Source organism: Sander lucioperca, chromosome 6 (assembly GCF_008315115.2).
Source record: "Sander lucioperca isolate FBNREF2018 chromosome 6, SLUC_FBN_1.2, whole genome shotgun sequence".
Lineage (NCBI taxonomy): Eukaryota > Metazoa > Chordata > Actinopteri > Perciformes > Percidae > Sander > Sander lucioperca.
This window is the reverse complement of record NC_050178.1, coordinates 13,691,732-13,706,068: the sequence shown is the minus strand read 5'-3', so window position 1 is coordinate 13,706,068 and position 14,337 is coordinate 13,691,732. Positions and strand designations below refer to the sequence as shown.

Below are 14,337 nucleotides of genomic sequence, written 5' to 3'. Positions count from 1 at the left end.
CATCATTCAAAACATCCATTCAATAGTTTCTGACAAATTGATTGCTTGATGAACTGGACATGGTTTGCCATCTGCTTTACTTATGTATTTGTATTCTCGTAGTTGTAATATAGTCTATACTATAGCCTAGCGGCGCATACGGATCTTTAAAACCCGTTTGTTACAGGGGGGGGGGGGGGGAAATGAATCGGCTTAATGGACAGAATTAGAGTGGTCTGAATCCAGGGCAGGATTAAGGAAAATTGTGTGAAATAAAAGAGCGAGTGATCAGGAATCACTGTGCGCCTGCCTGAAGGGCGGGAGGAGAGAGAGAGAGAGGGGGAGAGAGAGAGAGAGAGAGAGAGAGAGAGAAAGAGAAAGAGAGAGAGAGAGACATTTTCATCCAAACCTCTCCGTTTTTTTCCCAGAGCCTATCTCTGCTTCGCGGCTCAGCGCAGCTCCCTATTGTTTAAACTGGGAGGGAAAAAAGAACACTCCGCTTATTTTGTAGCCTAATCGCAGCCAGTCTTTATTATTATTATTATTATTATTATTATTAATATTAATATTAATATTAAAATTATTATCTGATGCTCGATTTCACCGGTCCGAATGCCGTATTCACTGTCAACTTCTCCGATTTCTCCACTCAGACTTGAGCTGCATCATGAATAGTTTGGGGGCACCTTTCAATCGCATACCTCTGGAATGGTGGGGATTACACAGCCGAGACCCGGAGAGCATGTAAACGCAAATGGAGTTTGGGATTTATTGCAAAATAAGGGAAAGATGACCGTCTTCTCGTTGTGCTTGCTGCTGTGCGCAGATCTACTGGATTTAGCCGTCGGTAAGTCTGACCCTGTCTGTCATATCATTTAACACAGTCACACAGGGGGGAAGCTCTCGCGCAGCCCTGCGATCCATGCGTGGGGTCTAACAATAGCCTAACTGCCAATGAGTTGAGTGTGTCGTGTGTGACAGTGAAATACTCACTGGCCATTAACAGGACACCTGGGTGGAGGCGATCGGTGCCACGCTTGCCTCATGCCGACTTTCCCCCTCCGCTCCAACTAAGTCGTGTAAGAGAGAAATCAGTGAATTATGGTCGGATCCAGTTCAGGCTGCACAGTGCGCGGTGTCGGTGTGCTTCAAGAGATGCAAGAACATTAGCAGGAGGCCTAGTTATGTATTAAGTCTTAACTCCTCTGCATTGACTATCGCGACCAGCATGCATGACAACACCTTCTTCTGAACAACACACACACACACACACACACACACACACACACACACACACACACACGAGCGCGCGCACCGAAGCGCACTCCTCGGCGTCCTGGTCGTCGTGGCTTTTGCACATCAGATAGCGCCCACATGGGCTCAGCAGATGTTAAAGTTGTTGCCTTGAAAGACGTTAAAGTGTGTCTTTTTGCAATGCAGATTTCGGCTGTCCGTAGGCTACAGTGTGATCCGCACAGCGGTGGCATCAGTGTCGCTTGTTTTCTCTCTGTCCTCGCGTTTAAATGTGATGATAACATTTCTCATTAAAGCGAATTTGGATTTGGAAAGAACATAAGCGCATCCTTAAACATGTGTTAGGCTTGTCTTCTAGGCTACAGGATTGTGTTTTCTTTTCTATTTTGTGAGGCAGTGGTGATGGGACTGAGGATGGTCTACTGCAATTTAAGGGAAGCCAGTATTATCCAAATGTTTGCAACAGACAAGGACCTGGTCGCAGTAATTTAAATATGTTCCCTTGTCCTCATATATGATGAAATGTGTTATTTTGCAGAGGCACCTTCTTTTCTACATGGCGTCATACATCAAGAGCTTGCATTACAAGACTGCACTGCAAGCACTTGATTCCTTTACTGAGGAATATAGAAAGAGCATGTAAGGCTGCGTTTCATTCTGCTGGAGTTAGAGGCGCACACTCACTTACCGCACTGGTGGTAACATTGTGGTGTTTGAAGGACTTCAGAGGAGAGTTCACTCCCGGCTACAACATCAGAGCAGCATGCCTTTCGGACTAACCTGTTAACATGTGCTATTAGCTAAGGATTTTCTGTTGTTTTGAAGTGTTTCTGACCTTCGCTGACCCATATAGGAAATCGTTATGCCAGTTAGGCTTAACATAATGTTAAGTGATAAAATGCCTCCGGGTCGGCCCTGCTCAGATGATGCTGAACTACACACAGGACAAATTATTTAGGACTACCTCAGTAATGCAGTCATGCTCATTTGAAATGCTCAGAATAGCTTTGATTACTTTGGTTCATGTAGATTGCCATGCAAGCAAACAGTGAAAGGTAGAATTGAGCCGACCAACTGGCAGGAGTTGAGTTGTAGTGACTTTCGGTCAGACTGCGTGGTTGTTGTGGTTGGCTTTCGTTGTCACTGCTGTTTTAACAAAATAAATTTATCCTGTGGATACACCTCAGTCTGCCCCCCCCCCCCAAGTGGCATTCTCTATATTGACTATCTGCTGTTGTCTGGATATCATTTTAAATTCTTACCAGTATACTGTGTGTGTGTGTGTGTGTGTGTGTGTGTGTGTGTTTGATCAAAATCAACGTCTCTCTTTTTCAATGTGTGCACTAGTGTCTTAAGATAGATTTTGTTCCCCGAAAAGAGGGTCTGTGGTCAGTGACTCCACTGTCGTCTCTATCTTGAAATGTCATACATTTTTATTTTGCCCCAGCCGTTTCTTTCATGTCAGCAAAAATATTTTGAGACATGATGCTTACAGTATCTCATTCAGTTAACTTGAAGCCCATGTGCCATCGCTATCCGCCAGATGCGTTTTTCCTTGAGAAACTTGGTCACAGCACACATGCAGCTGTGCCTTCAAGCTAGCCTCAGCTAGTGAAATTCAGTAGTTCAGGATTTATGTTTGGCTGTGAGGTATGTCACAGAGTCACTGTTTCAAGAGCAGGCTACATATTCCGTGGCTGTCTGTAGGCTTTTCCAGGAGTTATATTTTCTCACAATTTATGCATGCAGATTTATAGACATTCTGTATATGTACCAGGCTTGTGCAAAATTCAGAATTTCAGAATTGGCCTCCATTCAATTCATGAATTTGAATTGAATTGACTCCGCCCCACAGGAAGTTGAATTTGAATGACAGGAAGTGGAATTAAATTCATGGCAATTCAAAGAAATTCCACACAGTCACACAACAGAAAGAATGTGTTGAATCTCACATACATTCAGTGTTAGGAAGGTTACTTTTGAAATGTAATTGCTTACTGTTATAAATTACCCATTATAAATATGGTTTGGATTACTTTATTTGGATTACTTTATCAATGCAAAGCAATTTCCTTTTAATTTGATTAGTAACTAATTGAATTACACATTTTACCTCAGTAATACAACTAAATACAATTATATTAATTTTGTAATTTAATAACATAATTTCATTACACGTAACTAGTCAGTGTTGGGGGTAACTCCTTACGAAGTAATGCCATAATATAATCACATTTGGCTGTAACTGAGTAATGTAACACATTCATGTTACGGTTACTGTTGTGTTGTGAGTTGAAGGTGTGTTTAAGCCCTTTATGAGCTATATGCCAGGCTCTTGCTGTGTTGCGCTACAGTAATGTAATGAGTAGAGTATTGAGTTACTATTCATAGAGAATAACAAGTAAGGTAATGCATTATGTTTTTTTGTTTTTTTTAAGTGAATAATGTGTATTACACATTCTTGAGTAGTGACCCCAACACTGATATCAAATATCAGTAGCATAATACCATCAAGAGATGGTTTTCAAAATAAGACTGTCTGTCTGTTAACTTACTTGTAGATGTCTTTTGAAATTTGAAGTAGCCTTGATGGAGCCACAGACTGGAGCACTGCAGTGCTTGCATATGGGTCTGTGGTTTCCAGGTATTCTTGTTGGAATTGGTTTTTCAAAATAAACTAGTACAGATGACCTTTTAGGCCTGCTATTATTTTCCATGTCACTGTTATTACAGGTGTCAAATCTAAAAATGTTTGTAATCTGAAGTTGTAAGGGACTTCTGAAACTTAAAAAGTCCAGTGTTTACCATCAAATTGTGTAGAAAAGAAGCTTTCAAATAAACGTCCACCTCAAATTGTTTGGCAACCATTTTAAATACTTGGTTAAAGTAAAGCATTTTGAGAAATGGAGTCATGTTCCATCATGTTCCACAAAATAATTTTACATTATACAATTACAATAAATCAAACTTCATTATTTGTAATGTGACTAGAGCTTTTAACATTCATTGCTGGGGGAAAACATTTCCTGTTAATGTAATCTGTACAAGTAGTTCAAACTAATATCATTTATAGAATATGCAATGCAATCATATCTGACATATATTGTAAAGCTTCATTACACTTAAATGATGTATATGAATTTCTTAGAATTTTTATTGAATTGCAATTCTGCTTCCTTTAATTCAAAATTGAAATGTAATTCTAGATCCTGTTTTTGACATCAATTCAAATTTAGGAGTCATTCTCAATTAAATTCTGAATTGTGCACAAGCCTGATGTGTACACAGCACAATCTAGTCTTTCCTCAGAGATGCAATGTAAAATACAAACAAATCTTTAGTATATTATATATACACATGTTGATACCCTAACTGGACGGTAAGGAATTGTCCCCGTATTTTCTCAAAGGCATTGGCATATTTTCATGTGCATGTCAACATGGTCTGTGTCTTTAGCCTCCAGTGCACCTGTTACATCTGATTGATTTTTGCTACATCAGTACAGACACACCACTATAAGAATTGATCTCACCAGAGTGCTTACTCTGTAGGCCAAACATTCATATAGAAATTCAATTCAATCCAAGAAAAAAGTATCGGCTCCTGGATCGAAGAGGACTACTTCAGATGCTGAACTTAGGAAACATCTAACATTGCAAAGAATCCCAATAACCATTCCTGTTGGTTAAAGAAATTGTCAGTGACATTTTTTGGGAAAATATGCTTATTCACTTCCTTGCAGATAGTTAAATAAACAGATCAATACCACTCTCATGTCTGTTGGCTACAGCCAGCAGACACTTAGCTTAGTTTAGCTTAAAGACTGGATGCAGGGGGAAACAGCCAGCTGGGCTCTGTCTGAAGGTAATAAACTCTGCCTCAAAATCTGCCTATCAACACCTCTTAAGCTCACTAATAAACATGTTATATCTTGAATATTTCTTACAAAAACCTGAGTGTAAAAAGTTAAATGGGGTTCTGTGCCAGACCATTTGTAGGCCACGAGCAGCGACTTCCTGAAGTTTTTGCTGGTAAACCTCACGGTGACAACAAGACTTTAGGAAATTAGACTATGGCTTCTAGCCAAGAAATACCCATTCCCCATAAAACGCTAACTTGTAATTTTTTGACTTTTTTTGAGCCAGATAAGCTGTTTCCAATCTTTATGTCAAGCTAGGCTAACCATCTGTCGGTTGTAGCCTTACCAGTAGAATATGTATACTGTGTTGAATACTACTTTGCTGAATTTGTACATGTGTTCTGTTATGTTTATGTTGTTATACCAATCGTAGCTCAGTGTTTTAAAGTAGTATAATTTAATTTGAACCACTGCAGGGATTTTTGAATAAGGGAAAGGCTGAGCCACTGCAAACAAAACTACTGCTGTTATCTCTGTGACATCTCATGTGACACATTACAGGTTTGGTTTGACCTGGTTGGTGTTTTCCTAGTTTAAGGCAATAGTTCTAACTGTTGGGAAATGTGCTCATTTGCTTTTTTTTGCCCCGCAAATACAGACGATCAATAGGTCCATCAAGACTTAACTAATCACAATTGCTGCACTGAGATCACTTGCTGCTGTCCAAGAGATAATTTTATAGTTCACTGTTTTGATTTATGACTTCTTGTTGGTGGGAAATTATTATCCCCAACACCCTAGAATTTAATTGGGAAGAAATATTGTTATTCTTCTGAGGTTCAGCTAGAAGCGATGCGCTGCTTTTCTCTGCAGTCCCATTTTTGATTTTGGTGGATATAAGAGGTGCATGCTTTTACATTACTGTAAGGTGTTGTGTAGGGTAGCTTGATGTGTTTTTTTTGTTTTTTGTTTTTTGTTTTTTGTCCTTACAGACTTCACCTCCAACACCCTCCAAAAAAAGAAAAAAAATAATTTCTAATAAGTTGGCACAAGGTGGTATTACTGTCTGTATTACATCACCATTTAGGGAATAACAGACTTGCTTCACAAGGCTTTAGAGATTTCTCTAAGAGATTAAGAACTACAGATAAGAGTGTTCAGGATTGAATTGAAATTATAGCAAATTTTATCTTTTTGACACTTTTTCTCTGGCAAGAGCAGTTGGCTTGGCTTTTCCACTCATATTCATCTTCTGCCCGAGACCATTTTCTCAGATCAGTCTGACCTAATAGAAATCAAAGTATCTCTAATGCTGTATCTCATTTCCCTTTCGCTTTTTAGAGCAATCTGTGGACTGAGTGTCTTACACCGTAATACTAGAAACTGTATGTCCTTCTGCATTATTCTCACTGGGGATAATGCTTTTCTCAAAAGCCTTATGAATAATATGCCTCTTTTTTATACTCTCACAGCAAGTGACAATTTGCTGTCCACTGCAATCAATTATGCATCTTCCCTCAGATGCTCATATTTTTATATTGTGTTTTAATGTTTTCCCAATTGAATAAAAGAAAACATGTTTTTGTGCAGTCGTTGCATGTCCTAGGCTAAATCCAAATGACGAGTGAGAACTACTTTAGGTTCAGGTTTGAACAGCTGCATGTAGGTTCAAAGAGCAATGCAGTAAAGTACAAGGCGCTCTGATTTTATGTAGATCAGAAAATGGGACAGGCAGGCTCTTGTGATTTGCTGCCAGTAGAATCTGGTAGGACTATTACAGGGATACGGAGCAAAATAATCTACGTTCAGCTGTGTCAAAGTTCAAAGGGATACTGAGCATTATTGGAAACAGACTTAAACAGCTCCGTACAACACACTGTTGTGGTTGTTTGAGTTATTGCAGTTAAAATGCACAAAAAGGAGTCAATATAGACACATGGTATTACAGCCACAGGTGGTTGGCTGTAAAATCATAGAGTGGCAACTAAACATGACATGACATGCCTGCAATAGACTGACTGTAGCAGTGTTGTAGTCAAGTCACCAACTATTGAGTCCTAGTCAAGTTTCCAGTCCCCAGTGTTCCAGTCCAAGTCTGAGTCACCAAAGAATAGCCCGAGTAGAATCCGATTTCGAGTCGCCATTACCTGAGTTTGAGTCTGAGTCGAGTCACGAGTCCAGAGAATAGCGACTCGAGTCTGAGTCCAGGACTCGAGTACTCCATTACTGCCTAATAAACATAAAAGTAGTCAGAAACTTCATCCAATTCTGAGTCTTATTTCATGAATGCTTGAGTCCGATTTTATAAATTCTCGAGTCCAAGTCATCCGCGTGAGTCTAAGTTGAGTCACAAGTCCAGAGAATAGTGACTCGAGTCAGGACTCGAGTACTCCATCACTGCCTATTACACATAAAAGTAGTCAGAAACGTCCTCAAACTTCCGAGTCCTATTTCATGAATGTTCGAGTCCGATGTCATAAATTATCGAGTCCAAGTCATCAGTGCACTAGTCTAAGTTGAGTCACAAGTCCAGAGAATAGCGACTCGAGTTCAGGACTTGAGTACTCATCACTGCACTGTAGCCTTTATGTTTGACTCTGCTAAGGGTTAAAAACAGTATGTATTCTTTCAGCGCAAGTTTATTCTAAGCCCTTCTGTTCCACTGCTGATATGAAGCATCTATGATAATATCTTGCCTCATTCCACAGTACTGTATGTAGGTTGGCTTGTAGATTGTGGATCATAGCGGTGTTGACAGATGTACCAGGCACTGGATCTCTGTTAGATGTGATGGTTTCCGGTGTACTGTGACTGTCTGCTACTGACGGCTGGTCTTGCCTCACAGGAAGTGAGAAGAGATATTGGCTGGGAAATGGGTTGTGGATAAGTCACTATCTAACAATCACCAGGCTTTGCATGAGCACTGCAGCTTTCAGCAGTTATATAAAATGATTATACTCAGATTAGAAGCAGTCTTCATTGTTTTGCTCTGCTATTGTTTGATTGGTCAGTCAGTCATTGTGATGGTTTATATAAATGTAGAGATGTATTTTTTCAGCTTACAGTATGTGCTATTATGGCCAGGGGTCTATTAACACTGGAGATCACTAAAAGTACAATGCAGCCGTTTGATCTATTTATTGATTTATTGCTTACGACTCATTTCTAGACTATTTTTGTTCTCCTAGACCAACCTAGGCTTAATATTGATGCAGTGTACAGTTTAATATCACACTATCCTCTGCAGCTGATAGGATCACATTTGTCCTAAAACTCTATTATGTATTCCACTGAAACCTGGGATGTGACAGCGAGTTCAAACAATGAGGGGTTTTGGAATTTGTAGAAAAATATAACATTCATTTCTTTCAGGTGGTAACTTAATAAAAAAAAAATAAAAAATACCAGTGCAGCTCACATGGACCCAATGGCATGCAACACACAACTGCTTTGAGTCTCTGGTTGACCTCTTACACTAGAGTACTTTGACCGAAATTAGAGCATCAATACCACACAAAGGTGGCTAGGCTGCATCTAACAGCTTCACAAAAGAAGAAATATCTGAGACCTTTCCCGTATACAGCAGTCACTTCAGATAACCTATGTGTGACTACCAATTGTCTCCTTCAATGATCATCTTCAATTAAAGTCTAATTTTTGTTATACTCAACTTTTAGTGTGGATCTTTTGTAACTTGAAATCCCAATTTAATGTGATGAAAGAGCCATAATGAAACTTGAAACAGGTTGGTGACCCAGAAATGACAGCTTTTGTCGAAGTGTTTCAGCCACCTCTGTGCATGTAGACCAAAAAATGAAATTTCTTTTACTGAAAAATCTAAATGGCCTAAAAAGTTCTTTGTTGCGTCACGCAGTCCCTGCAGGACGTCAGTGAATATTTGAGGTTTATTATTTGATTATTGAGTAGAGGAGCTTTACATGTAACTGCCTTAAGACAAGAGCATCTTTAGCTGCCATAATGTATCTGCCAGTGAAACGTAATATCAGGGCGATATATAATTATGACAGGATTACTTGATTTGATTGGATCGCCCAATGGCTTAGGGAATGAAAAGAGTTGGCTGCCATCCTCCCTCACCTGCATTGTTCGATCAGGAGGAGAACAAGGAAGTAATTAATAAATTGGAGCACAACCACGTGCAAAATGTAAGTTTTTGTCGACTGAGATCCAAACACACATTCCTGACCCATGATATTGGGTTAGCTATATTGCAGAAAAATATTGGCTACATTTATGTATATACGCCCCTGCATTGAGGATGAAATTAAGTATTTGATGTTTTACGGAAAGAGAAAAGAAAGAGATTTTTCAGATCTACACATATACAGCTACACATATACCAAGGGATGACAGATCAATTAACACAGACCACAGAATTAGATTCAGTCAGTTCACCCAAATCCTAAAAAGGAAAATGGGGAATAACAAAAAATTTTTTAATTTATATTTTCTACCAAAGGTAGAGAATATTGAAGGCTCTCTCCACAGTTAGGTCTCATTATCAGGATTATCCAGCACACTGTTCATGACATCCAATTCAAATTGTAAAATTCTTTGACCACCACAAACACAATTCCATTCACCTCCATTGTTGTGTTGGTACTGTAGAAGTCTTAAGGGTGGGTGAAGTATAGGGCTGCAACAATGAATCGATAAAATCGATAAAATTCGATTATTAAAAAAGTTGGCAACGAATTTCATTATCGATTCGTTGTGTCGCGCGACACGCCACTCAGTCGCGGAGATAAAAGCAATTGAGTTGAGTGCCGTGCGGAGCGAAAGAAAAGAAAAAAGAGCAGAGCGGGGGTAGAGGAAATACGGAGCGACGCCGGAGAGACCCGTAACGTTATTCTGACACACACGGCGGAGGCAGAGGAATCAGTACGACCTAAGTCATCCAAGTTGTGGGAGCATTTCACACTAAATAAATCGACAACATGTTAATTGCAAGATAAGCAAAAGCGACACGGCGTGGCACGAGCGCACCACGGTGATGATTCAGCACCTAAAACGTAAACATGTTGGAGTCCTTGATGAGGAGGAAGGGAGTTCAACAGCAGGTTAAAGTCACTACAGAATCCTACTTTTGTTCCGTTTTGAAGTGAGGAACGTAACGTCTCTCTTCTGGTGCTGGTGTGGTGTTTACTCGTTTTCCAGCTTGACAAGCTAACGTTAGCTCGTTAATAACAGTAGTAAAGCAGGCAGGACTAAAGACACGTTTTTATTCACTCGCCTTTTTTGGCCCATTCATTTTTCAATCTATTGTCATGTATATATTCTGTTCTTTGTCCCATATCAGTTATTGTTGACATATATATTTGTGTGTTGTACTTTTTAATTTCATTTTAAAGTTCTTTTATAGCACTTGGTCATCTTAAGCTGTGTTTAATTGTGGTGTACAAATGAACTTAACTTGCACTTACTACAATGATGGTAATAATTTAATGAATAAGCTTCAAGTGAACGTGTGTGTGTGTGTGTGTGTGTGTGTGTGGTCTGTATCTGCTTTTTGGGTTACTTACCTTTTACACAACTATTAACTAAAACAACATGTATGTAATTATGTATTGAGTTGATGTAAATTAATGTTTTTTTGTTTTTTGTTTTTTTTATCCGATTCATCGATTAATCGAAAAAATAATCGACAGATTAATCGATTATTAAAATAATCGTTAGTTGCAGCCCTAGTGAAGTAATCCTTTAACTTTGGCTTAAACCTTTTTTTTATGAGACTGAATAAACTTGTTTTGCTATTATTTAACAAAACTCACACTTGCTGCTACAAATTTTCTAACAGCGGGTCTGAAGCAGTTTTACAACTCTCAACCATGCATGCATTTGCTTTTCACATTGAGGTGCGGGTGTTGATCTTGAAAGAAATTCTGGCTTTTAGTTTCTTCAAAGGCATTTATCCCAACAGCGTGACAACCTGAAATGTCTGTGACAGTGATAAGCCACATGTGAAAGAATAACATATTCTGAGCATTAGCATACATGCCAACTATCTGCTTTTCAGGTAAATGTGTGAAACCATATCATCTCTTTGACGTTTTGGATGAGCTAAAGTGTGGTGTTTGCAGGGAATCGGTTATTGGAAAACCCATTAACGTAATTTATTAACGGCTGGCATCTTTAGCTTTGGGGTTTGCAGCCGAGATGACTCGTTGCCTGGTAAGGGGTCAACCACAGGGCAAACATATCCCACAATGCAAATAATGCAACGGAATCTGTAACCATCACAACAAATCTGTCCTCCCCCGCTGCCACCGCAACACCCTCTTGCATGGAATGCGGAAAGAGGGGGAAAATGTGCTTTCCTTCGCCGATATGGCTGAAATACATGTGATTCTCCAGCAGTGATGCTCCACATGATCAAATGATAAAGTCTGTGATTAGTAGAGACAACTAAAGGCTTGGGGCAAGGAAGTTCAAACAGCAGCTTCCCTTTCTACCCCTAAAGTCCCTCATACGCAGATGTAGGCTGGCTTGCTGATGGCTCTGGCTTGCGTGGGAGTTTGAAGCAACTTTGATTCCCTCAACAGCTGGTGGTTTGCAGAGATAGAAGAACAAGTAGATAAACTTTGCTCAGTAAGGTCTCCCAAGTATGGGCTAGAGAAAGTCTGACATAGTAGTTTGTGACCTACAGTGAACAGTGTCATACTGTATGTTCCCTTACCAGAAATTGTATCTGTAAATTATATCTTTTTCATGAATGTCATTTTGATATGAGAACCTTTTTTATTTTTTCTGAATTAGCAGTCAGAATAAGCAGGGGTTTCTTGACAAGCTTTATCAGCAGCTTTACTCCCCTCACTTTTTTCTCTACATGTTAATGTGGATTATGCAATTCTTTTTTCTTTTTTTTTTTTTTACTTATCGTCTTCAAACATGGCTGCTGTGTAATAACAATTGCTCTGCCACTGTGTCCCAACATTAGCCTCCTTATTAAAGACTCTGAGAAGTGCCATGTATATTGTACGTGACACTTATCTCTGCGTTCCTGGTTTATCACAGGGGGCTTAAGCTTCCAGGAGTAACACTGCTGTGCACAGATGCATTTTTCATATGCAGACCTTCTGATTCTTCGCAGTTTGCTGTCTTTATGCTTTTTTTTTTTTAAGAAGATGAAGAACCTGAGCAAGTGGAATTATTCAACATCACTGTGACCTCAGTTTGAAAAGATAAAACATGGCTGTCCTTGTTTTTTTCTGTGTTAGCATACACTATGTACACTGTTTATCAAGGTTATGTTATAAGGAAACACGGTAGGGTCAGCATCACTTACATTAGCAGGAGGTGCAGAATATATATAGGACATAACACTGAATCAATATAGTCAGAATATGTCTGTTTGGAGTAAGCCCTTGTAACGTACCTCTTCATTTATGTAGAATGAGATAATTTAATTTTTTTAACTGACCAATCCTTATAGTTCCAGTTGATAGTAATACATATATTAATATCAACTGGAACTATAAGGATTGGGAGATAAGGATCTAAGGGATATATTAATTATAAACAGTTGTGGAAGTAGTAGTTAGATCCTTTATTTAAGTAAAAGTACTAATACCACACTGTAAAAATACTCTGTTACAGGTAAAAGAACTGCATTGAAAATGTTTCTTAAGTAGAAGTATGTAAGTATCATCAGGAAAATGTACTTGTAAATATCCCAAATCACTGCTTTGCCGTTTTGGTTTGATTCTTCCGTTCCTTATGTCTATTCAAAGCTATCTCCTAGGCTGTGAATGCAGCATCCCCGAGGTTTCATGAAAAATCCAGATTAGGCGTGAAAAAGCGGAAGAGATGGGGGGGGCTCTAATCTGCACATTGACGTCACTCTAGATAGGCTGTAGCTGTACAGATGGGAGTAAGGGAGGATTGTGTGGGCTATGCATTTTCATGACAACAGATTATTTCCTTTTTTGCACGCTGCCTTCCTCCATATGAGCCACAGAGAGACTTTCTTCCCTCGGGACAACATCCCCATGTTTTCTATCACCAAATCATCACCAAATCATGAGAATGTCAATCTCCAGTCCCAAGAGCAGGTCTTAGTGAAGTTTTACAGACAGTGTCGGTTCATGATAGGACAAGTCTTTGTGTTCATCCTGCAACATCTGTCATTTATGATAACATTTATCAGCAAACCTTTGATTTGCCGCAAAACTTGTCTTGCAAGTTCAGAGAATTAATCTCCTGAGCATGTGACATGAATTATACAATAATAGAAACTGCTGTTGCATATGGATCATAGCCTGCATTAGATATGATTATTTTACTTCAGTCTTGCGAGGGTGCTTCATCTTCTGGGGTGATTGCACTTAACTTTTTGCTGCTTGCTCCTTCATTCTAAATTTTTATATAAAGCATAGATGATCTAATTTATTCTTGCCCAATAAAACTGTCAGTATTAATTTGCTTCTGAAAGTAAGTGTGGCTTGTGCCTTTTTACCTGGTATCACTGATACAGTAAAATGTTCTCAGGACAGGGAAATACAATACTGACAGGGAGCAGGTGGATGAAGTATTCAGATCCTTTACTAAAACCACACTGTAAAAATACTCTGTTACAAATAAAAGTCCAAATTGAAAATGTTACTTAAGCAAAATTATCTATCATCAGAAAAATGTACTTAAAGTATTAAAATGACTTATTTTAGAAACTAGGATTGGTCAATCAACTAAGGGATTCATCAGCTAATTATTTCAGCTGGACGTGTAGGCCTATACTGTATATTGTTGGGTAGTTAAAGTTATAATAAAACATTGTATTTTATAAACTACATGTGTTTTGTGGAACAAAATCTTAATTGGTAAAGTAACTAGTAACTAACACTGAAGTGTGTAGTGGAGTAAAAATGACTGTGTTTTGTACTGGGCAGCTTCCAGGTGTGAACGTATAACTGTGTGAATGTGATCAAGGCGTTCCTGCAAAAGAGAGGCTCAGTAAACTTTCCCTGAATAAATAAAGGTGAACGAAAAAAATGTAGAAAGTAAATCAAATGTGTACAGTACTTGAGTAAAAGTACTAAGTTACATTCTACCACTGCACTTCACTGTTGGTTGCTTGTATGCCTGGAGCAATTAACCTTTAGTTTGGAAGCATACAATGTGGCTTCATGGTGAGATTCTAGCGTCTTCTGATTGTAATCTCTTGGGGCATGCAAGCATGATGTTCCAAGCTGTTTACACTTAAAGACATTGGTACTTCACCTTAACAC

The 14,337-nt window shown here is 38.9% G+C and overlaps 1 protein-coding gene across 2 annotated transcripts in view; it reads left to right on the top strand.

The window, feature by feature from the left end:
• Positions 1-373: 373 nt before the first annotated feature.
• The window catches only part of igsf21a (immunoglobin superfamily, member 21a), a 220,206-nt gene continuing 206,242 nt past the window's right edge, over positions 374-14,337 (top strand). For both annotated transcript variants that reach the window (XM_031302022.2, XM_031302021.2), the window contains exon 1: positions 374-826. In XM_031302022.2, the coding sequence (XP_031157882.1) occupies positions 688-826 (139 nt within the window). In that variant the 5' untranslated portion in view covers positions 374-687. The remainder of the gene's footprint in view (positions 827-14,337) is intronic.